The sequence below is a fragment of the Pinus tabuliformis genome, chromosome 7, assembly GCF_031772625.1.
Source record: "Pinus tabuliformis cultivar Carrire ecotype Pingquan chromosome 7, CPIR1, whole genome shotgun sequence".
In the NCBI taxonomy this organism is placed as follows: Eukaryota; Viridiplantae; Streptophyta; class Pinopsida; order Pinales; family Pinaceae; genus Pinus; species Pinus tabuliformis.
In genome coordinates, this window is record NC_142293.1 from 594,777,500 (window position 1) to 594,802,471 (window position 24,972).

The window sequence follows — 24,972 nt, forward strand, 5'->3', positions numbered from 1 at the left end:
TTTCTTTTGTTGCCTCAGCTACTGCCACATATTCTACCTTTGTTGTGGAATCTACTGGAACTGATTGTTTGCGTGATCTCCAAGAGACAACTCTTGATCCAAGACTCATAGCATAACCCAAAGTAGATACCCCAGTTTCTTTGTCTCCATCGAAGTCTGAATCAAAGTATCCAATCAAGCTGAAGTCGCCCACCTGTGTATACTTGAGTCCAAAGTCTTGAGTTCCCTTCAAGTACTTTAGAACTATTTTTGCATCAGACCAATGTCCCTCACAAGGCTTTTGCACAAACCTGGAGAGGATTCCAATAGTAAACGAAATGTCTGGTCTGGTAGTAGTCAGGTAGTTGAGACTTCCTACAAGTTGTCTATACTTTGTTGCATCCTCAAATTCTTTTCCTTCAATGGATGTGAGCTTTAAGTTTTGTTCCATTGGAGTAGTCAGAGGATTGCATTTAGCTATGCCAAACGTGTTCAACAGATCTCCAATGTACTTCTTTTGGGAAAGGAATATGGACTTCGGATGTTGAGTTACTTCAATACCAAGATAGTAATGAACATAGCCCAAATCAGTCATTTCAGAACCTTTCCTCAATTCCTTCTTTATGGATGCAATGTAGCTCCTATTGTTCCTGTCATCAAAAGATCATCTACATATACCACAAGATATACAACTGTTTAGCCAACTTTCTTGACAAACAAAGTTGCATCATCAAGATCATAATGTTTGAAATTCAGTTTCAGAAGATGCTCAGCTAGTTTTTCATACCAAGCTCGTGGTGCTTGTTTGAGGCCATACAAGGATTTCACAAGTTTGCATACTTTATGTTCATGTCCTTTCCCACTATTCTGAGCTGCTAGGGCAAAGAGTGTTCGGATGGTAGCCCATTTTACTGTGGGGGCAAAAGTTTCCTCATAATCGACCCCTTCCTTCTGTGCAAAATCTTTTGCCACAAGCCTGGCTTTGTGCTTTTCAAGTGAGCCATCAGCTTTATACTTGTTTTTGTAGACCCACTTGCAGCCAATTGGTTCGATTCCCAATGGAGGATCAACCAGCTTCCAAGTGCCATTCTTTATCAAGGCATCATACTCCTTTTGCATTGTTTCTTTCCATTCATCATGAGAAGCAGCTTCTCTGAAGGAAGTTGGTTCAAAATCTGTAGACAAATTCAATTCACAATCATAAGAAACATTCATATCAACAGGTGAATCAGAGTCATCTACATCACCTCCAGTTTGCCGGGTTGAATTTCTAGTTCCTGTCTTTCCAACCTCATCAGGATGAACACTTTCAAGTGTCTTTGTCAGCCACTTTTGGGGACCTTTCTGAGATGGTCTAGACTGCTCAGTTGATTGAGTTGGGACTGAATCAAGATTGAGTCTCCCAATTCTGTCAATCACATCACTCAAAGTATCATCCGTTGTTGGAGTTTCATGCAGGGGAGAGAGTGCTTCAGAAGAAGATTCCACAGGTTGATCTAGTATAGGAATCCCCCCCTTCAAGATGTGGAATCTGATTATCAAATTCTTGAAATGATTTTGCATTTGCAAATCTATCCAAGCGATCAAGTTGCCGCTCAACAACATTGTCAGCTTTGGATGATTCAAGAAAGATTACATCTCTAGATACAACAAACTTTTTATTGACTTCATCATAGAGACGGTATGCTTTGGAGGTGTTTGAATACCCCAGGAAGATACACTTACAACTTCTTGCACCAAGTTTGTTTCTGTGTACCTTTGGTATCAAGGCATAACAGGTGGAACCAAAGACCCTGAGATGCTTTACCGAAGGAATGTGTCCATACCACATTTCATAAGGAGTCTTGTTTCTAATAGCATTAGATGGACATCTATTCTTTACATACACAGCACATAGAACTGCATCAACCCAAAACATCAATTTTACATTTTTGAAAAACATCATGGAGCGCACCATATTTAAGATTGTCCTATTCATTCTTTCAACTACTCCGTTCTGTTGGGGATTATAAGGCATAGTTGTTTGATATTTGATCCCATGTTGGCAAAAGATAGTTTTCAAATTCAATTGAAGTGTATTCTTTTCCATTATCAGTGCGAATAGAGCCAATATGAGATTGTGCATCATTTTCAATACATGTATGAAAGTTCTTGAATGTTTGAAAAGCATTAGATTTGTTCTTCAATAAATAAACCCAACACATTCTGGTGTAGTCATCATATATTTATTTCCATTTGCAGAAGGAATAGGCATTGGACCACATAAATCTGAATGAATGAGTTCAAGTTTTCTATGTGCTCTGGAATGTGAATCATGAAAAGACTATTTGCTATGCTTTCCTAGAATGCAAGCATCACATTGCTTAAGTTTCCCAGGAATTGTAGGTAAACCAGTAACACCATTTTTCTTCAACAAGTGGAGGTTGTCATAGTTTAAGTGTCCAAATCTAGCATGCCATAATAAACTTGATGGAAATGTACCTTCTTCATAATGAGAATTGTATGAAAAATTTTGTGCACGAGCAGAGGTACCTTGCAGTTTGAGAAGCCTTTCCTCTTCTATCCCCGTCATGACAAGTGAGTGGTCTGATGCTTTTCTCACCTCAAGCTTGCCATCAAACATATGAATGGAGTGTCCTTGCTAGCGGATGTGGACCAAGGACAACAAGTTTCTCCTTCGCTGTGTGAGATATAAAACATGATGCAAAAGAAAGTCTGGAAGACCAGGCAATTTAAGCCTGATTGTGCCAAGCCCTGATGGCTTGAGTTTTGATTTGTTTGCAAAGTATACCGCTCCATGAACATTGTCAGTAAATTCTTCAAAAAAATCTCTTCTAAAATTCATGTGGCAAGTTGCTCTTGAATCAAGCAACCAATCAATTTTCCAAGAAGCAAGTGAAGCATTAAATAAATCTTCATTTACTCCAATATTACAGTGTGCCACAACATAGTGAGCGGATTCAGGTGCTTTACCTTTCTCTTTGTCATTAGTTTTCCCTTTGGGTTGGTTTCTTTCCTACTCAATTCTGTCCTAAGGCAACTTGCATGTGGATGCATCATGTGATCCATCTCTTTTGCAGCGTATGCAATGCAAATCTAACTTTTCTCCTTAAGAGTGTTTGGCCCCCCTGCCTCTGAAATTTCTTCCTCTTCCTCTTCCTCTTTGACCACCTCTTCCTCTAGAAGAATCTTGAGCAAGATTCTTCTCTCTATGTGCAAAACACACAACCTCTTTAGAAGATCGAGGAGTTGTCTTCTTCCCAAAAGCTTTCTCTCTTTCAGCAAAATTTTTCACAAGGGAGTCAAAGGTAATATCTTTGAGGTTTCCATTTGCTTGCAATGACTCAAGATAATTTGAGTAAGTGGGATAAAGTGCCTTGAGAAAAGCTATCAGAGGAATGTCTAGTTCAACATTAGTGACTTTGATATCATGCATAATAGATTTTACTTCTGATGCAAGAGCAAGAGGATCATCATTTTGTAATTCAAGGGTGAACAATTTAATCATGAGTTGAACAACTTCAAGTGCAGAGTGTGAGTCATAGAGTTCCTTCAGTTTTTGTAAGGCTTCGAAAGCATTTGAAAATGGCGAAATATGGTGACTCACCTCTTCATTTACTGATGTTGCAATCAATGCATAAGCCTTGCTGTTCTTATTTTCCCAAATGGCGAATTCCTTGTCTAAGGTAGGTTGTTCTGGCTCTTTGTCTCTGTCTCCAACACACACTCCTTTCCACAGCTCATTAAAAATGAGAGTGTGTTTGATTTTCCGCGACCATTCTGGATAGTTCTCCTTCCCGGTGAGAACCACTCCCACAATAGATATCAATGAATGCATTTTTAAAAAATGTACCTTGCTGCCAATATATAAAAAATGCACTTCTGGTGGTTAAAAATGCACTCTGATATATTAAAAACAAAGGTATTATTTTGGGGAGGTAATATATGGGGGAGGGAGTATTTAGGGAAGGTGGTATATGGGGAAGGGAGAATTTTGGGGGAGGTGGTATATGGGGGCGGGGTCAACTATTTGACAATATGTTTAACCACCAGACAACATTATACCATACAACATTAATACCAAGCAGGATAGCATTATTATATAATGGGAGTTGTGAATCAGTGGGAGGTATCGAGCCGAATGCGGGAGCATGGGAGGTATGGTATTAAAAACACAACAAAAAAACCATGGGTTGAGTAGTCATAGCGTATGGAGTCCGATTTTGGGAGCAAGGAGAGCGTGCAACGTTAAAAAAAATGAATTCAAGTCACATGCATGACTTCCACATATAGCGACATTCAACACACTATTCAACGCACTATATTTCAACGCCCTCAGAACCATCAAAACTTCACACACAGATTTCAAGAGAGAGGGTTTATGAACCAACGCATTGCAGGAATGACTAGCATACAAGAAGTTCAATGCATTGCAAGAATGACTAGCATACAAGAAGTTCAATGCATTGCAGGAATAACCAGCATTGTATTAAAACAAAAATCGTCATGGGCTTGAGGTCGTCGTCCTACAATACGCCCACTTCGTTGCCTCTGCCTGCGGGATGCTGGTGCTCTCCTATGTGAGCTTCACGAACATCCTCTCTGCTGCTAATTTCCTATACAACTGTGGGATGCTAGTGCTCTCCTATGTGAGCTTCACAAACATCCTCTCTACTACCAATTTCCTGTACAACTGCGGGATGCTTCAATGCTTCTTTTCACAAAAAATTTGAAACACTGCTCCAGCTGACATACAATAGAAAAACGCATATGACAGTGTATGGAAGATGGGTTTGGGCCTTAGAGCAATGGCAAATGTGTCAGTTCTGCAAAATAGGCAGAACATAGGCAGAAGGGAGTTACAAGGGCAGACTGGAATGCCAAAAATGGAGCTGGCTCTGATACCATGTCAAGCCAGGAGGTAACTCCTCAAAATGAGATTCTCTATTCATTTTGGCTGTTCAATATTATATACATGAGGGAGTGACTGTTGAGTTTCATCTCCCGATGACTCTCCATTTTCTCTATTATTTATTTACAATATTTATAGTTGTTCACCCAATCCCTATGATTAGGTGTCAACAGTCTTGATTAGGAAGACATCTGCTATATCCTCAAGGAGTATGGAAGAAAGCCACCCAAGATAAGGTTTGTCAAGAAACAAAGGTATTCCTTAAACTACAAAAAAATTGACTTCTTTAGTAAATATTTATTCATCTAACAATCTGTTACTAACATTAATGTGTCTAGCTGTATTGAATCATATTGATTCTTATTTTGGGTGATTCATCACCTGATAAATCTACCCTACTCCTATTCTTAACTGATTTTATAGAACCCTAGACAGGTTCTCTGGAAAACCCTAACCTGAGGGTATGCTAATGTGAATGTCTGAAACCCTAATCTAATTAGGGATATTGAGAAATGCTATTTGAAGTTCTTGTTGATGATGTCATGTTTGGGATTTTGGTATGATCATGAAACATTAACTTGTTAGGGTTGTGTAATGTTTGTCTGAAATCTCGAACCTTTGAAATTTTGGTATTGTAGGGTTTGCTTTGCTATGTTATGAAAACTTAGATTTTTAGGGTTTGGTTGGGCCTATAAGAAAAACCTTTGTTATGAATGCAAGATCCTAGGAATGAAACCCTAGGCACATATAGATGTGTCCATTTGGTCGAAACCCTAGCTTGGTCTGGGTCAGTATATCTCTAATGTATTAATGTTGTCTGACACATGATATGCTTATGCATGATAATGAATTCCTAGATACATGTTGACCTTGTTATTGATGGTCATAAGTCGTAGGATTTAATATAAGTCTTTGTCTAAGATTCTAGGATGATGATACTTGGAAATCTAGGGTTTTGCAGTTAAACTCTAGTAGTAGTTAAATCCTCTAGTATGTGTGATATAACAATCTGAGATCTATTTATATAATGATTGTTGAGATTGTGAAAATGAAATTCTAGGCTTTTGGAGTTAAACCTTAGTAGAAGTAAAAATCTCTAATGTATGATGACAATGTGATAATTTGAGATTTGTGTAAGATTGATGAAATCTGAATTTTAGTTGGGATTGATGTTTGATGTGAAAATTCCTGAATCTAACACATCAGAAACCCCTACTGTGATATCTGGTTTATTATCTCCTACTTGTTATTTACATTAAAAAGTTATTTAATAATATAAACATCGAAATAAACACAAATGCAGACTTCACAAACATATAGATCAACAACTGAAATAAATTGAGACAACACAAGGGACACCGCTATTTTTGAACAATCGTCCTGGGAAAAACCCAATGCAGGAAAATAGGTGCAACATATGAAGGGTTTTATTATTAAGCAGATTCTGAATACAACTAGGGTGTCAGAAATGGCTCACCCTTCAGAGAATATCCTTGGCAGAAATACCTCTATTCGGAGACGAATATTCCTGCTGATCAGCAACCAGATGAACGATCCCACAGCAACTCCGGCTGTTCCTTGTGCTTGACAATGAAAGTTGCTCCATGCACTCTCTGGAACTGCATCACCCTCTCTGGCTTTGCGTCAGCCCATCATCTCTTTGTCTGTACCATTGGATCTCCACAGTGCAGCCTCTGAAGCCTTTTGCGTCAACCTCTACGGCTTCTGCGTCAGCTCCTTTGGCCCTCTGTGTCCTCTGTGTTGGCCTCCTTAGCCTCTGCGTCAACCTTCCTAAGCTTTGTGCTGCCTCTTCCGACACTCTGCTGCCTCTCTGATATGTATTCCTCGACCTCCTGCCGAGATGCCCTTCACTGCAACTGATCACTTGTTCGATTTTCTCAGCAAACCTCGCCCCAGAAAATCAAACTAACTGATCTCTCTTGGTGTTTTGGTGTATCTCCAACTGACTCTCAAGCCTCCTCTTATACTTTTCCTATTGACGATTCAACGACCGAGATTAAGTCCCTAATCAACGACTAAGATTAGATTTGGCTTGATCCTCGTTATTTATAACTTTCTCACCCATATTATATTAATACACATTAATATTTTAATTTTCATAAGTTTAGACTTAGGGTCTCATTAAAAATATTAATTATTTTAATATATCTCCATCTAGGTGAAATTTCCCCAAACAATTTCTGGGTCTTAGAGATCTCATGTGCCTTAGCCTCTCCACCAATCTTCATGCCTAGAGCACATCCATGCTACCAAAAATCAACACTCCCTCTTAGCGAGGAATGTGCTCTGGCAATGCTTCACCATAGAAACATCAAATTGAGAGTCACCAAAGTCATTGTCATGAATGCTTCATTCTTTGACTGTTGTCCTTCAAACCCTTTGTTGTAGATTTGATGATGTAAACTGCTTCTTATATCTAGGTCTCGTTCTTTGATTGTGGATCATTCAGCTAGATTGATGCCTTGACCTCTGAATGTCTCTTTTTTCCCCTTTCCTTGACTGTTGAACCAATCCCTCTGATACCATGTTGAAGAATCTAGGGCATGCATAATTAGGTTGATTCTTCATTACATGATAACAATTTGTGAAGTATTTAAATTTTAAACAATTTATCTTAGCTTGATGTTTACTTCATTATTAGCGTATTTGATTACTTCATCAAGCTGCTACCAAAACCAAAAAGAGGCAAGAACACAAATAGTTGGCTATCTGCCAAGGCCAAAACCTCTCCCTCTTGGAGAGGAAAACCCATGCGTAAAATTCTTCTTACAGAGATTCCATTTACGAATACCAAGACCATGACCCTCGACACACTTTGCCTCTCCAAGACCAAGACATCAATCCACTTGCTTGAACGCTGCTGAGATCATCATCTTGCTACACCTCTGACATCACTATTTCATCTTCAAGAGCTTCGTCACTGCTGCAAGGTTGATGAGAGCATTATACACCATGACTGTTCCTTGAGGCTAAGATGATTTTTGTACCTTGAGATCATAACTGCACTGTAAGATTATGATCCTTGTCTCTTGCCTTTGATGAGTTTGACACTTCTCACAGTGGTGATCACTATTTCTCTTATCACTACATTATACTCTAAGTCACTTTCATAAGGATATCACCGAGATCTCTATACTAGGATTGCTATGCTAGATCCATCAACACAGTTTCATTGTCCAAGATCTCCTTCATTCAATCGTGATCCTTACAGGTATGCCAAAGTCATTAGTTATGCTATTTTGATGTGTCTATGCAGATCCGAATACTAAGACAGAGATGCCGAGATGAGATAGTGACATGTCCAGACTATAAACATTCTTTGCTGCCATTCTCCATGTGAAGATACCTTCAGATCATAGGTATGCCGAGACTCCAATTCACTGTGATGACATAATTCATTGCTCCATGCATCAAGGTTGTGACTGCACCTAAAACCCAAACTAGGTGCAGTCAAACCCTACTGTGGCTCCTCTCTTTATAACTGCGGTTCCCTCTTCATGACTGTGGCTTCCATCTTCATGACTGCAGCTATGACAATGGCTAAGATTACGGCTCCTCTTCATGACTGCGGCTCTCTGTGGCTTCATGCCTTGACTGCGAGTTTTGTCCTTATACCAAGTTGACCTAACTTATATTTATGTATTTAATTCATGTTTTGGAGCCGACATGAGGAGTTCATCTTTGTTTTCGCTTGTAGACTTTTATAGGCTTGTTTTGAAGCATTGATCTTGGTCTTGGAGGGTTGTTACACTTGTTGAAGACTTGTATACATTTACACAAACTCATGAAGAATTTCTATACACGACATGACTCTTTGACATATACAATAAATCCTAAAGACATCAAAAAGAAGTCTTTTACCTAGTGACACTTCTTGCTCATGAAAACCATGCTGCAAGATTACAAAAATAATTTATTCTCTTTTATGACATCAAATATAAAGATCATGTCATTATGAAGACCGAACCTAGTTACACTTTCTTCAACACTCCAATTCTCCTTTGCCACTGCAACTCGGATCTGGATTTCTTGGCTAGAAATCTATCTAGGTAGTGCTTCCCTCTACCTTGGTTCTGTCTCCTTAGACATTGTTCTGCACTAACAGAAACAACGTCCCACCAGCTCGTCAAATCACAATCTGCACAGCTCCCTTAGCCCCGACAACTGAAGAATTTGAGCCCTTCTGGCTTTGCACAATCACAGTGAGAGTTGGATCAACTCCTCCTAGCCTTAGTGTTAATCCTTCCTGACTGAGAAAGATGACCGAGCACTGCGTGGGCCTGATTTGCCTCCTTCTGTCTCTGCGATAACCCTTCCCTTGGCTTGAAATGCTGATATAGGTTCTGCGTGAGCCTCTGCGTCACTCTTTCTCTTGCGCTTTAGCTCTAGAACAACGCTGTCTCTTAGGACAACTGCTTCTGCTGCAAATTTTTCAACTTTCTTCTACTGGTGTCTTCAGTCCTCTCGTGATTTGCAATCGCTCCGATACCATGTGAAAATTCCTGAATCTAACACATCATAAACTCCTGTTGCAATATCTGGTTTATTATCTCCTACCTGTTATTTATATTAACAAGTTATTTAATAATATAAACATCGAAATAAAGACAATTGCAGGCTTCACAAACATATAGATCAACAACTGAAATAAACTGAGACAACACAAGGGACACCGTATTTTTGGACAATCTTCCCCAAGAAAACCCAATGCGGGAAAACCGGTGCAACATATAGAAGGTTTTATTATTAAGCAGATTATGAATACAACTAGGGTACCAGAAATGGCTCACCCTTCAGAGAATATCCTTGGCAGCAATACCTCTATCTAGAGACAGATATTCTGGCCGATCAGCGACCGGATGAATGATCCAACAACAACTCCGGTTGTTCCTTGTGCTGGACAGCGAAAGCTGCTCCACGCACTCTCTGGAACTGCATCACCCTCTTTGGCTCTGCGTCAGCCAATCAACTCTCTGTTTGTGCCACTGGATCTCCTTAGCGCAGCCTTTGAAGCATTCTGCATGAACTGCATCAGCCTCTACGACCTCTGCGTCAACTCCTTTGGCCCTCTGCGTTCTCTACGCTGGCTTCCTTAGCCTCTGCGTCAGCCTTCCTAGGGTCTGCGTTGCCTCTTCCGACACTCTGCTACCTCTCTGATATGTATTCCTTGGCCTCTTATCGAGTTGCCCCTCACTGCAACTGATCACTTGTTCAATTTCCTCAGCAAACCTCACCCTAAGAAATCGAACCGACTGATCTCTCTTGGTGTCTTGGTGTATCTCCAACTAACCCTCAAGCCTCCTCTTATACTTTTCTTGTTGACGATTCAACGACCGAGATTAAGTTCCTAATCAACAATTAAGATTAGATCCGACTTGATCCTCCTTATTTAGAACTTTCTCACCCATATTATATTAATACACATAAATTTTAATTTCTTAAGTTTATACTTCGAGTCTCATTAAAAATATTAATTATTTTAATATCTCTCTATCTGGGTGGAATTTCCCCAAACGATTTATGGGTCTTGGAGATCTCATGTGCCTTACCCTCTCCACCAATTTTCATGGCTAGGGCACATCCGATGCTACCAAAAATCAACATTTGATTGAAAAATCTAAGGTTTGCAACTAACCCTAGTGGAAACTGGTCATGGTAAAGACTAAGCTGTGATTAGTTTTGATTGATTCTCTTGTATGAAATCTAGGATTTGTATAAAACCCTAGTGGAAAATCTAACATATGAATTCTGAAAGTTGTTAGATGCCTTGTACATCTATATTTGTTTGAATTGTTTCTAGGTTTGCTATATGTTGTAGTAGGGTATGTCATACCTTTGGAAGAAACATTGAAACCCTGGATGGAATGAAAGTTGTTATGAAGTAGTCTAGGGTTTATGACAAAGTCCCTAGCAAGATGTTGAAGAGTATATGCCTCTTGTTTGTAATTAAGTTTGGGTATCTGATTGAAATACTTCCGTGATTCTAATATGGCTAACTCCATACTTCATTAGATTTGGTTGTACTTGATATCTAAGTTGCGCAGGTACACAATCTTCAATATGGTGAAGATGTTCGTTGATGTGCTAAGCATGATGGGGATGATGGTAACTCTGATGAAATGGTTGGAAGCCACAAAAGATTGTCCGATGACGAAAAGAAGAAGTTGATCTCCCTGAGGAAGCCTGAATAGAAGAGATCTCCCTAAGTTTAAGAGGGAGTCTGGATAAAGAGATGCTCCCTAGTTGAGAGGGAGAGCATTAGCTTGGTTTTGATTGAAGAATGAATTTCGGAGGATATGTTCCTACATGAGAAGTAGGAAAGGAAAGTGTATAATTGAGGAATGTTCTGTTAGAGATTCAGTTGATAGTCCTACTATGAAAAGTTGAGAAGCAACATCAAGTTGTTTGAAAGATCCCGAAGGTTTTTATTTGATTATGTACATATGAAAGTATATTATTGATTGGGGTTGTGTTTGTCGAGGTGAATCTCTTGAAGGATTTGATAGCATGTTGGTTACCAATCAGTTTGATTGGGAGAGATTGGTCATCCTTGATATGCTGTATCAAGGAGTGTTGAGACTTTGTGAGTCAAGCATTGCCTGGGAGGACATATGGCCGATGCCTTGTGTTGATGTCTAGGTCCCGATGTTGGAAAAGGTGGTGTTGATTATAGAGCTTTGTTTTGGATACACACATGGATCTTTGGGTTGGTGGTTAGCAAGTAAGCCTGATGGTACTTAGAGGGGCTGAAAGCTTGAGTCCACCTTATTCCCACTTGGGCAGATTGCCCTGGTCAGGATTCTAGTCTGTGGCATTGTAGTGCCTAAATTGTTGAGAGACCAATGGATAGCTTGCCCTGGTCAGGAATCTAGTCCATGGCATTGCGGTGCTTAAAAGTTCTTCATGGTTCATATAGTTGAGATCTTCCTTGTACTTGTATAAGATGAATACCTCCCTAGTTAAGAGGGAGTGTTGGAAAATGTAGCTAGGTTCGGTCTTCATTTAATGTATTTGAGTCATCTTGTAATGTGCTTGTCAAAAGAATAAAGAAAATAATTTTTATTATTATTATTGACTTATTAAAGCATGGGTTTCAGGCTTGGGTCACCATGTTTGAGGTCAAAGTCCCCATTGAGGACTTCTAGGATTTATTCTGAGTCAATAGCGTCATTGTACTTTTAAAGAGACCCTTCTTGGGCTTTTGAATCATGTAAAAATGTTAAGTATTGAGTCAAATGTGATTTATGTATCCTCCACATCAAGTCAGCCTAAGGACATCAATTCGACCTCCCTTGAAGCCTATAAATAGAAGCAAGTCGAATTCATTTGGAAAAATTCATCTCAAGCAAGTCTGATATCTTTAAGGACGCTGGGAAGTGCGAAGTCTGAAGCCGGGAAGCCAAAGGAAGTGCGAGTTGGGTGGAGTCTAAGGAGAAGAAAAATGAAATTTTGCTGCCCCTCTCTCTGTGTTTCGTGCCCTAGATTGGTAAATTGAAGTCTTCCAAGTTTCACTGATGCCGAAAGCTGCCTAATGCCAGAAGCTGCTACCTAGTCGAAGTTGCTGGAAAGGAGGTCGAAATTCTGGGAGGCGGACTTGGTGTGGAGGGAAGGTTTGGGCTTTGTCTAGGGTGAAGAGTCTTAAAGAATACTATTGAAAGGAAGAATTTTCTTGATTGGGTTTTCCCCTCGAGGGGGGTTTTGCCCTGGCAGAGTGCCTACATCTGGTGTCCATTGTTTTATGTGCTATTGCTTTGGTAAGCTTGATTAACTAAAAAAAAAGATATAAATAATCATATAACAAACCAAGAAGATCACAAGTAATTATCAAGAATAAGAAAGTTTTTCTGCCCTTCTGATTTTCTAATACCAAATCAGAGGCAGTGGACCCTACTTTGTATAGAAAGTTGGCTCTCTCATCTATCAACATTAGGCCAAATATCTGTTTTCTAGCAAACCCACCCAGTTGGTTTATCGTGGAACCTAAGCAAGTTCTCTGGGTAGCTGCGAAACATGTGTTGAGATATCTCTGAGGCACAGTCAAGTATGGAATGAGGTACATTTAGCAAGACAGAGTGAAGCTAGAGGGGTATACTGAAGCAGATTGGGCAGGGAATACAACTGATAGAAAGTGCACTTCTAGGTGCAGTTCCAGTCTAGGATAAAGAGCAGTCTCTTGGTTCAGCAGAAAACAAAAATCAATTGCGCTGAGTTCTGCTAAGGCCGAGTACATAGCTGCTAGTTTGACAATCTGTGAGGCCATTCGGCTATGGAAGCTTCTCGTGGGGCTTTTTGATTAGGAGTTGGAGCCAACTGTCATTCACTGTGACAATCATGTTTGCATCAAGCTCTCTGAAAATCTGGTGTTTCATCACAAGTCGAAGCACATTCAAACCAGGTACCACTTCATCAAAGATTGTGTGAAGAAGGGGACAATGAAGTTGCAATATGTAACTGCAGACGAGCAGGTAGCAGACATTTTGACCAAGGCCTTGATGAAGGGCGAGTTTGTATTCTTCAGGGATAAGTTGGGTGTTGTGCAGAACACCTTCCTCCTCTAAGAGGGAGTGTTAAATTTGTAGCTTGGAAGTTGGTTTTGCAAAGGTTTGGTGCCATGACATGCAGCCAGCCACCCAAAATTCACTCCTACAACATTATTTAATTATTCCCCAAGTCAGCACTTTAGGCTGTAAGTTAAATTTAATAATTTAAATTTCTGGCTACCTTTTGGTATAGGGTAAAAAGTTCAATGACAGATTAAGTAGTGGCCCTTGATCTCAAAAGATGAGATGCAATCTCCACCATCCATCTTTCTGGAGAATTAAGTCAGCCACTATTTGAAGGGGGATCAAGCTGTTGAGACAATTCAAGTGGCACACTTGGCCATTCAGCTGGAGTGCGGGTAAGACGATCAGTGAAGAAGAGTATCTTCCTGGGCAGAAAAGCGGTGAAGAAAGGCAGGCCGTACAACACCATACTTGCTGGGATGAGCAGGCCACATTTCTGGGCCATACGAACAGGCCGTACAATGCATTTCTGTGCTAGGTCATACACAGATTTTGCTGGACTATAGTTGCTGTAGATTGCCGATGCATTTCCTCGTAATTCCTCATTCTGAAGCTAATAGAAAGCCCAACATTTGCTGGTTTTCCACTCACTGGGGTTTCCAGGCTAATAGATCTGCTATTAATTTTATGTGTGTGGTTTCATGTATTTTCTTCTGTTGTGCATGCTAGTAAATGAACCTATAGTATTTGCTGTTATGAAATCCGATTAGAAAGCATTTAAATTTCTGTTCTGTATTTATTTCATTGAATAATAAATCTGTAGTTGGGTTTATAGGAAATTAACAAAACTTGATAGATCTCACATGTAAGTCCGCATGTACATGTGAGCTAACGCCTGCATGCATATGTAGTCAATTTTATAACAGCTGAAACATCCCCAATGTTCTGATTACTAGTTTGATATACAATGTTCCATCGTTTTGTTGAACCGATTGCCTTGTAGGTTACAGTTGCAAGTATTATAAATTTCTTGCATTTGCAAGAGAAGATATCCAATTTGCTTGTTTTGTTGATTTTAGTTTTTTACAACAATGCAAACACCAAGAGCAGATATAAGAATAAACACAGAAAAGTATGTCATGATTTTCAGAAGCATCAGTGATATATTCCAACAGAATTATCTAATATAGGAAGCTCATTTACATGTAAAAAATCATCTAAGTGCATTAGCTAACTTAGGACAATATATACCTGTAATACTTCTGAAGCAGATCCAAGTTACGGTACTTTGTTTCTTTCTTGACAAGGTCATCTGAAAATCCAGCCATGAAGAGAAGCGTAATGCCCAAGGCCTTAAAAAAAAAGCTCCCAGTTCTTATATGCACTAGCAATGCCATTTGACACATTAAAGGCCCAAAAGATTTTAATTTATTCCTCCCCATGCGTTGTCTGACATACCTGCAAGTCCATGGAATAAGCAATGATCACATATTTTGATCATCTCTAAACATGCTTCCTGTTTTACTGCTTAGTCAAGTTGTTTGTTTAAGTTATTCCAACATACCAAACAACTCACAAACCTAACTTTTAGAAAGTCTTGCAAACTTTTGCATGTCTACATATAGCAATTAATTAAACGTGCAAATACACAAATCATAACACAATTCCAAAACTCCTGTCATATCCTGTGCAATAACATTAGTTAGAGTTCTATGCATTCTGAGCTGTTGCATGTTTTCCAGTAGAAATAGAATCAGCAATGGCTCCAGATTTTCCTGAATAGAATACTATGGAGCAAAACCACTTTGCAGTGGTATGCGAAGGAACAATTTAAATTTATTTAAATTTAAATATTAATGTCCACAAATGGCCAAAGTCATTTAATGTGACTGTTAACGGTACAGCATTGGGAGTGCTAGAGCATCTCCAAAAGTGATACAGTAAGATAAGAAGAGAGCATATCGGGAGGAATACCCTAGAAATTTTCAGAGGAACTGGAAAATCAATATGCAGAGATGGAAAGAGGATACAAAGAGAGGAGCCAGAGCATTAATAAGCCATAAGAATGAGATGGGCGATGAACATACTGCCTATCATGAACTGCATCTTGTGTCTCTCAATCACAGTGGAGAGTTGTGCAGTTGTCATGACTGTTGTAAATGAACACCTTGTCATCAAAACACATTTTTACATGTTGAATCCTTGCCACACTCTTGGCCCAAAGATGGCCTTCTACTCAAAGCACTTTCTACAACTAAGGGACAGGCCCCAGTAGACTCCGCATTGTTAGAATTTTGGGTAGCTTAGAAGGTATTCCCGAGAAGGATACCCACCAAAAGTGGTTGGTTGGGCAATTTACCCAAAATTGGGGTTTTGGACCTATTACCCACCATTTTGTGGGTGATATCCCTAGGAGAAAAAAATTCTCCAAGATGGTCCTCAGCTGGCAGCCAATAGCCCTTTGCAACCACCAGATAGCTCTATGTGCCATTTTCTCTACCACTAGAGCAACCCTTGTGGTCCTTTGCTCATTTATTTTGATCGCATGTTTAAAGGTGGGCCTCCTGACCCCAAAGGTACGACTTTTCATTGGTTTAGTTGAGTAATTTTGTTTACTTATCATGGCCACTTTTTGGGCATGGATTCGTGGGGGGATTCGGCGGATAGAGTGGGCTAAGTTGTTACTCTTGTCTCCTCTGCCTGATTCAGTAGTTAGCCTTGTATCCTAGTCCTGTGGGATCTCCTTTACTGGCCATTGGCTTTAGGGTTGGCACTACATGGGAAATCTCGATTTTGGTAGCGTGGTCCTGCTTCCCGACACCATCTACATCACTACCCTCCGCTTATTTTAGCCCCATTCATCACTTTTCCCATCCGGGTACATGTGTCCACTAGGTCCACATAGGATTAGCCTTCACCTCCCCTTGTCCACACTTTCGGTTGGGCCTGGAATGATGCCCAGAGGCTGATGTAACTAAAAAGAAAGGAAAATGCATAATTTGGCCACTTACAACAGAAAATGTACTACAAAATGAAAAAAATGGCTGGGACATGCAAGTTTAGCACGTGGGCAAAAGCCAAACATGAGCTCTACCCCTCATTCATAGCCATCACCTTGGTTCCTATGGGCCCTAGATGACCCCCCTCCACATTAAGGAACCCATGATTGTCCCAACCCTTAGTGGGCAATGAGCTGCCCCACCTTAAAAGGGCGTATCTATTGCTATATTCTACACATCATGCTCTCATCCCTTGGAGCCCCGAGCAGTTATGAAGAAAAATCAATCAAAAGCAAAAGGCATATGAAGAAGGGTGGAAAAACAAAGGTCGGGGTAATTCATGTACCACGATTTGCTCCCTCCTACACTCATATACCCAGGTGTGGGCTTCCCCTATTATAGCTACCCTTGTGCCATGACATGTGGTCTGGATGTTTCCCTTGATCCCCACATCGTTCCATTACTATATCATTTGCCACCTGCCACTTGAGGGATGTGCCATGGACATGCCACCCCCTTTAAAGGCTTAAACCAGCTAATAACGTCCTTGGTTAACCCCCTTATTGAGCTTGGAGACAACTGTACATGCCAAAGCACACTATGGAAGGGCATGCCACCATGAATTGCCCACTTGATTCCATGATTTATAAGCTCTTTTACTTGATTAATTTAATGATTTGTAGTATTGGAAGGCAAGAGGACGCATTGGATCTTATGGAGGATTGCGGGCGGGTCTCCCTATACGGGTTCCAAGCCCTTAAGAGGGCCATATTGGCACTTGTAGGGTGAGCGTTGAGAGCCATGGGCCTCCACCATAGCAGAGAGTACTTCATGGATACCTAGCACCATTCAGTGATTGCTCATGTTCCACCTTTTGGATGAGGATAATGTACACGGATCACCATGCCCAGCTGGTTCCACACTTGTACCACACACTTGGCAAATGTTCCAGGGTCTAGATGAGAATGTGTCTCACTACAACAAACAAAGAGAGGGTTTATGTCATCATCCTAACCCTTACAGATGGTTTACAGGCATTATCGATCCATGAGGGTGTCATTACCCCCCCATATCCACTTGGCAAAGGTTCCAGGGTCTAGATGAGAATGTGTCTCACTACAACAGACAAAGGGAGGGTTTATGTCATCATCCTAACCCTTACAGATGGTTTACAGGCATTATCGATCCATGAGGATGCCATTATCCCCCCCACACCCACTTGGGAGCACCACATATAACTAACTTGGAAAACAAGGGGCCAACCCCTTGTCCACTATGTTTGGAGCCTTTTCACTCAACTTGGCACATTTGGACTCTGTTAGGCCTCCTCAATGGCCTACCCACTCATCATATTCATTATTTTGCCCTCCTGGGAGGCTATTCTTTGTATTATTGAGCTGCCTTGGTACGCTTGTCACCAAGTCATGTCATTATTATGTATTATTTTACTATTTGGGGCTAAAATAGGCAATTAGGCAAATCAAATCACCTTTAGAGTTGTATAAATATGAGAGAGGCTCATCTAACTTCTCATTATCACTTGGATTGGATTAGTATCTTTTGAGAGATTTTCGCACTTTTCACTGGGATAACTTTTGGAGCTTTCTTGATGTACTATGATGTTTGGATTTTCACTATTGTCTTTGGAGCTTCTTTCTAATGCAAAATTGATGAATGGATGTACTCTCTCTCATGTAAGTCAAAATTTTGATGTTATTCTTGTTATCTTGTCAAATGCATGTATCTTGTTATCATTGTTCTTGTACAGGTTAATGTAATGCAAAATTCCTCTGGGACCTTGAACAAGTGATTAAATGGATCAATTGAGCTTTGAGGGATTGGGTTAATGTTCCTAGAGGCACCTCTTAGGTTGAAGACCTCGAAACTTTGTCTCCTTCGCAAATTTGAAGTATAAATCCCTATTGACCTACTTGTTGCCCTTAGAGAGACTAGTGAAGATCAATTAGGGCTCCTTAGCTCAAAAAAATTCTCAATCTGTGTATCTTGGCTCCATTAGGCCCAAGTCCTAAGGCACTGATCCTCTTATCCCTTTGGTGGTCAAATTTATCTCTCTTTCTTCACTTTTCCAAATTCTAGGCTAACCCTAGAGGTTCACCTAGGGCATCCAACGGATTTTATTGTAGCCATTTAAACCCCTCGATTTTTGGTCCACTATTGCACTAGGATTTTCTCTAGGGGTCCTCCAAGTTTCAAGCAAATCCGACAGTGGAATCCTAAGATATAGGAAGCCCCAACCACAAGACCAATTCTTGCCCTAGGTTGATGTGGGTTAGTGTCCTCACTTGGATCATTGCATTCAAATCTCAAAAGAAAACTTGTCCTTTGATCCTATTCTTTCCCCTAATTAGGTCAAGTCCCTCCTTGGTTGATCAACTCCATACCCTTGACCTAGTCTGGGTCCACTTGGGTTCTTTGTGGTCCCACAACTCTACAACTCAAATTCCACAAGGATTGCATAAAATCCATTTCTCCATAAGGATCCTTAAGTTTAGGGAGCCCCTTCGCCCTTCTTAGAGAGCCCATCACTTTGCTTCTTAAGCAAGCAAGCCATATAATTGAGTCTCTCTTGTGAATAGGCTTTAGGAATCACCCACCGTCCATTAATTGATATACTTATCCTTGTGATTCCTCTTACACTGGGTCTCCTCCCATCGGTGAAATTCCATAAAGAGGAGGGAGTCTTAGTTGAGGTGACAGTGGGCTATCATTCCATTGTTGCCCCTTGACCTAGTAGTTTTTCTATAGGATCACCTCCTAGGACCTTTGCTAGTTTGAGCGGTAACATTTTGGCGCCATTGTCGGGGACACGAGATGTGTGTCTTGTTCCCATATGACATTACTGATATATCCTTTTCCATTGGAAGAACAAAGCCCTAGTTCTGCATCAAATTTCAAAGTTAATGCTTGCAGGGTGAAGCAAGCCTCTCTCAAGGCATTTTAAGTTCACCCTAGCGACTCCTACATAATTTACATGTATATCTCAATAGGATGTCTTTCTTTGATGATTTTCCCACTTTGGACATCACTAGCATCCCTAGGCACCCTAATCATGTCACAGGAAGGATGGTACGTGGGGTGCCCATGTTTGATGGTGATCCACTCTCCGCAATTGATCATGTTGAAAGATTTAATGCACATGCTTCAAAGGAGAAAGTGGTCCACTAGGATGTCCTTATGTTGTTATTCATGAGATCTCTTTGTGGTCATAACTCATGGTTGCAAAATCACGAACCTAGGAGCATCTCATCTATTGAGGAATTCTTTGATGGCTTCCTTGGACATTTTCAAATATGCTCCGCATTAAACATTCAAAAGGAAGCCTTCATTGAACATCATCATGACCTTGGGAATCTAGATGATGAGCTAGAAAGGGGGTCCTCCTTGGGTCCACATGACGAAAGATGGGATGATGATAATTTTGAAAGCATGTGTGATAGGGAGGGTGAGTTTGTAGAAAGTGAAGTTAGGGTTAACCCTATCTTTCCCAAGGATACTATCTTTGATGATCTACCCTTTGAAAACCTTGGAGAAGGTGATCCCATAGCCCTTTCAAACATTGATATCAATGATTACTTACATATTAAAGAAGGAAAATGGGAGGTCCGTGGAAATCGTTTCGACAAGGACCCTATCTATGACATCGATGATGATGACATCGATGGGACCCTTGTCTTTCCTCACAATCGGTGTTGTAGTTAAGTCTCGTGTGGACCCTTTCCTCGACCTTTCTTACATTATCATTGATAATGAGGAATCCTCTATCCTTCCTAAGTGTGATCATCATGGGAAACCTACTTGTGTTTCTCCATCTCATCAGTCTCCCTTTCCTACTAATCATGACCCTATGGTGGCCATAAAGCATGACATAAATGATAAGGACCATGATGGAAGTGATATGCCTGAGGTTGCCATCCATCAAAAGTTTATGAGCCTGATTGTTGACATCTCTATCTTTTGGTTAGAGGAGAGGATCTCGTGGAGTAGATTACATCCCTTTGTTCCCTCTTCTCCTGTGATCCTCCATGCATGGGCATTTTGTTTTCCCACCTCCCACCCTAGTGACCCTCCATATGATTGTTCCTATCCTTGCTCTTGGATTTGCTACATAAGTAATCATTGGGAAAAATGTTTTTATATTGATCTAGTGATGTCCTAGTTGCATTGGCTCTATGATTACACTTAGTACTTGTACGATGTAATATGCATATTAGGTAGGATGCATTGCATGCTGATAACTGACATCATATAATATTACCATGCTAGATTCGCTGCATTTAGATTAAGATTGCATTTGAAATGTTATCTAAATTTTATTTACTAGTTGATTTTTAGTGGCCTAATACAAGCATGTGCGATCATGAGACGTTGTAATATTCCCAAAGGAAATTTACAATGATAAACAAAGGAAACATAGAAAAAATACACACAAAACTTCACAGTTCATTAAACACCCAAAATTTCCATACACTGCGCTGAGTTGAGCCATTTTATTGATATAAATGTTGGGTACAAAGGTAAGATCATAAAGCATGCACCTAGACTTTCCCAAGGCAAGCTAACAATGCCCAGGTGATGAAATCAGTTGTTTTAACATGCAATGTGGTTGTCCCCAACAAGCTCTGCGCTGTCCTAGTGAAAACTGCACTGCTGGCTGCAAACAATGGCTGCTAGGGTCTCCTCCGGTGCTCATAAAATTCCAGGAAATTAACCCCGAGCTCTCCACCAATAACCCACGAAGGAATCGACCAAAGGTTGACCTTGGAATTTCGGCCCAATTTCCCCTAACTCCTCCAACTGTTGGGTATTTCGAACCACCTGTAGATAAGGCTACCAAATGCTCCCAAAATGGCTGAGAAACGCAACAAAACTCACTTCTAGGTTGCTCCCATAATCTCAGTCCCAAATTTGACCTCCTCCTTGGTGTCCCACGTGTGGCAAGGAAAGGAACTGCACAGGCCCACACAATCTCTGCTAAAGCTGCCCCAAGAACACGCTGAAATGCCCCTAGATCGATCTGAAACTAATGGAATTCCCTCCTAGGGCTGGCACTCGAAGTCCACCGAAGCAAGGATTAAGATTCTTGCCTGAAAATCTGTTGTGCTCAACAACACATGCAAACTTGGCCTTCTCCTCAAGCGTGTTAGTCAAGGTGAATGCTCAAATGATCAATAATGCCAAAAATGAGTGCCTCCTCTTTTGTCAATGTGCCTCCCAATTTCCCATGTGGGCCCAGCCATGGAATTCCCCATAGTTTTCCCTCCAAAGAGTGCGTATTTCCTAGGGGGGCCGTATTTCCCCATGAGTGGTCGCCACTTTCCACCAACACTTTGATTTTCTTCCTTTTCTCTAATGTTTGGGCCTTTCCTTTGCTTCAAAACTCAAGTGGGGCCCATAACCCACTTTTCCTAAGTACAAACACAAAATAAGACAAAATTGGCAAAATTGATATTTCCCTTTAGCAATATTGCTAAGTGGGAATATCACAGTCCTCCTCGCCAAAATGTTGCTTGTCTGCAAGCAACTGCAATGAAGGATGTTGAAGTATCTGCTCTCCCTCCCAAGTGGCATCCTCATCAGGTAGATTCCTCCATCTGATAAAAAACTCTTTGATGACCCTGTTCTGCAAGTGTCTCTTCCAGAATAGCCTTCGGCTCCAGAACCAAGTGCCCCTTGCCATCCATGGGTGGTATCTTTGTAGCTGCTATCACTTGCTGACCCAGTGCCTTATGCAGGCAAGACACATGGAAAATGTTATGAACTCGGTCCCCAAGGGACAACTCTAGCTCATATGCTAGCTCCCCAACTCTCCAAGTGACTCTGTACGACTCATAAAAGCAGGGCTTGAGCTTCTAGATCCCCTTCTATTTGAGTGTTGACTGTCTATACGACTGAAGTCTCAGGAAGACCAAATCCCCAACCTCAAATTGCCTTTCTACTCGGCCCCTGTTTGCATAGAGTTTTTGCTGGTTCTGTGCAGTCTGTAGGTTATCTTTGAGAGCCCGCAAAATATCTTGGCTCTCTTGAATCCAATCCTTGGCCCTAGGGGCCTTGCTATCTCCAAACATCACATCAGTGAAAGATAATGCATCATAACCATACAAAGCTCTGAATGGGGACATACCTATGGACATGTGGTACGTTGTGTTGTAGCAGTACTCGCCCAAATGCAACCACTGTATCCATGCACGCTGATGGCCCGTCACATAGTTGCGTAGGTAGCCCTCCAGCCATTTGTTTATGATCTCTGTCTGCCCATCAGTCTGGGGGTGGTAACTAGTACTCGGGGTGAGCTCTGTGCCCACCAGTCGAAACAACTCCTGCCAAAATCCCCCCATGAACCTGCTGTCCGATCACTAACAATGGTCTTCGGAAGACCATGAAGCCGAAATACCTCCCTGAAAAATAGTTCAGCCACCTGTGAGGCTGAAGACCGGGCTGAAATAGCGAAGAAGTGGGCAAACTTCGTCAATCTGTCTACCACCACATATATGCAGTCCTTGCCCTGGACTGTAGGCAACCCGGTAATAAAATCCATCGATATGCTCTCCCATTTCCCCTCAGGGATAGGAAGAGGCTGTAGCAACCCAACAGGGTGTGTCTGCTCACCCTTGTTCCTTTGGCATGTATCACACTCTTGGACATGCCTCAGAACATCATCCTTAAGGCCCCTCCATGCAAAGTGCTCCCTGATAGCCCTGTATGTCTTGGTAAACCCCTGATGCCCTACTAATGGTGAGTCATGGGCAACCTGCATGATCTTCTCCCTCAACTGGGAGTTGGGCACTAAATAAATCTAGTCCCGAAAGTAAATCACCTCATTCATCACCCTGTACTGGTCATCCATCACTGCACCATCAAGGACCTCACATGCAAATCGGTCCTTGGAATACTCCACTAGCAACTGTGCCCTCCAATTTGGCACAATGCTCATCAATGAAATGGTGGTCGGCCTCCTGGACAACACATCAGCTACCACATTGTGTTTACCCTTGACATACTCAATGTCAAAGTCGTATGCCTGAAGCTTGCTCACCCACTTTTGTTGCCTCTCCTGCAACTGCTTCTGCTCCAAGAAGAATCTGAGGCTGTTGTGGTCTGTCTTCACCCGGAACCTGTTTCCCACCAAGTACTACCTGAACTTGGCTAGTGCATGCATGATGGCTAGCATCTCTTTGTCGTAGATGGAGTACAACCTCTTGTGGGGTAGTAGCTTCCGACTCTCGAAAGCTATTGGGTGTCCCCCCTACATCAAGACTGCTCCTACGCCCTCCCCTGATGCATCACACTCAAGTATAAAGGGTTGTGCGAAATCTGGAAGTGCCAACACCAAGCAGTTGCTCATAACCTATTTGAGGAGTTCAAAAGCCTCCTATGTCCCAACTGTCCACTCAAACACCCCCTTCTTCGTCAAATTGGTGAGGGGAGCTGCTAACTGAGAGTAGCTCTTCATGAACTTCGTATAGTAGGTATAGATACCCACGAAACCCTCAACTGTTTCACATTTTGGGGCACTGGCAAATCCCAGATGGCCCTGATCTTCTCCTCATGTACTCTCATGCCATTCTCCCCAATGATATGCCCTAAATAGAGCATCTCTGTCAATCCAAACTCACACTTGGACAACTTGGTGTAAAACTGTTGTTCCTCCAAAATATGCAACACTGTCTCCAAGTGCTCCTCCTAGGTCCGACTATAGATCAAAATATCATCAAAGAACACCAACACGAATTTCTGCAACTTCCCACGAAACACGTGGTTCATGCAGGACTGGAAAGTGGCAGGTGCGTTGGTTAGCCCGAAGGGCATAACCAAGAACTCGAAGTGCCCATAGTGACACTTGAAAGTTGTCTTAGGGATGTCCTGATCCCTCACTCTAATCTAGTGATACCCCGAACGCAACTCGATCTCGGAGAAGAACTTAGCCCCTCTTAGCTCGTCCATCAGCTCATCTATGCGTGGGATGGGGTAGTGGTTCTTCAAGGTTTTCTTGTTAAGGGCCCAATAATCTATGCACATGCGTAATGTCCCATCCTTCTTCTTCACTAGGACAACTAATGAAGCAAAAGGGCTGGAGCTAGGCCTAATATGCCCAAGTGCCAACAACTCATGAATGGCCCTCTCAATCTCATCCTTGTAAGCCTTGGGATGTCTGTACGGGGTGGTAATCACAGCTTGTACCCCTGGCTCTAACTCAATTGTGTGCTCAAACCCCTGATTGGGTGGCTGCCCTGGCGATATGTCTCCAAACACCACTGGGTACCTGTCTAAGATGGCATGTACATCTGGGTGTGGTGGCCTGGGCTGACCCCCAGCCTCAAAAATCCTCAACTCCACTACCCACTCAATGTCACCATGTCTCTAGTCAGTCTCCATCCTGTGTGCTGAAACAGTCTGTGGTGGGTAACAGTACATGCCCCTAAGGAAAACCAAGTTGCCATCTAGCCCTGTAAACTCCATCTCTAAGGTCCTCCAATCAGTAGTGACTCGACCAAGAGAATAGAGCCATTGGACATCCATCATCACATTGGTGTCTGGT

At 41.5% G+C, this 24,972-nt stretch overlaps 1 protein-coding gene across 2 annotated transcripts in view; it reads right to left on the bottom strand.

Moving 5' to 3' along the window:
* The window catches only part of LOC149248830 (uncharacterized), a 453,527-nt gene that overhangs the window by 59,622 nt on the left and 368,933 nt on the right, over positions 1-24,972 (bottom strand). For both annotated transcript variants that reach the window (XM_089458565.1, XM_089458564.1), the window contains exon 4: positions 14,668-14,874. In XM_089458565.1, the coding sequence (XP_089314691.1) occupies positions 14,668-14,874 (207 nt within the window). The remainder of the gene's footprint in view (positions 1-14,667; positions 14,875-24,972) is intronic.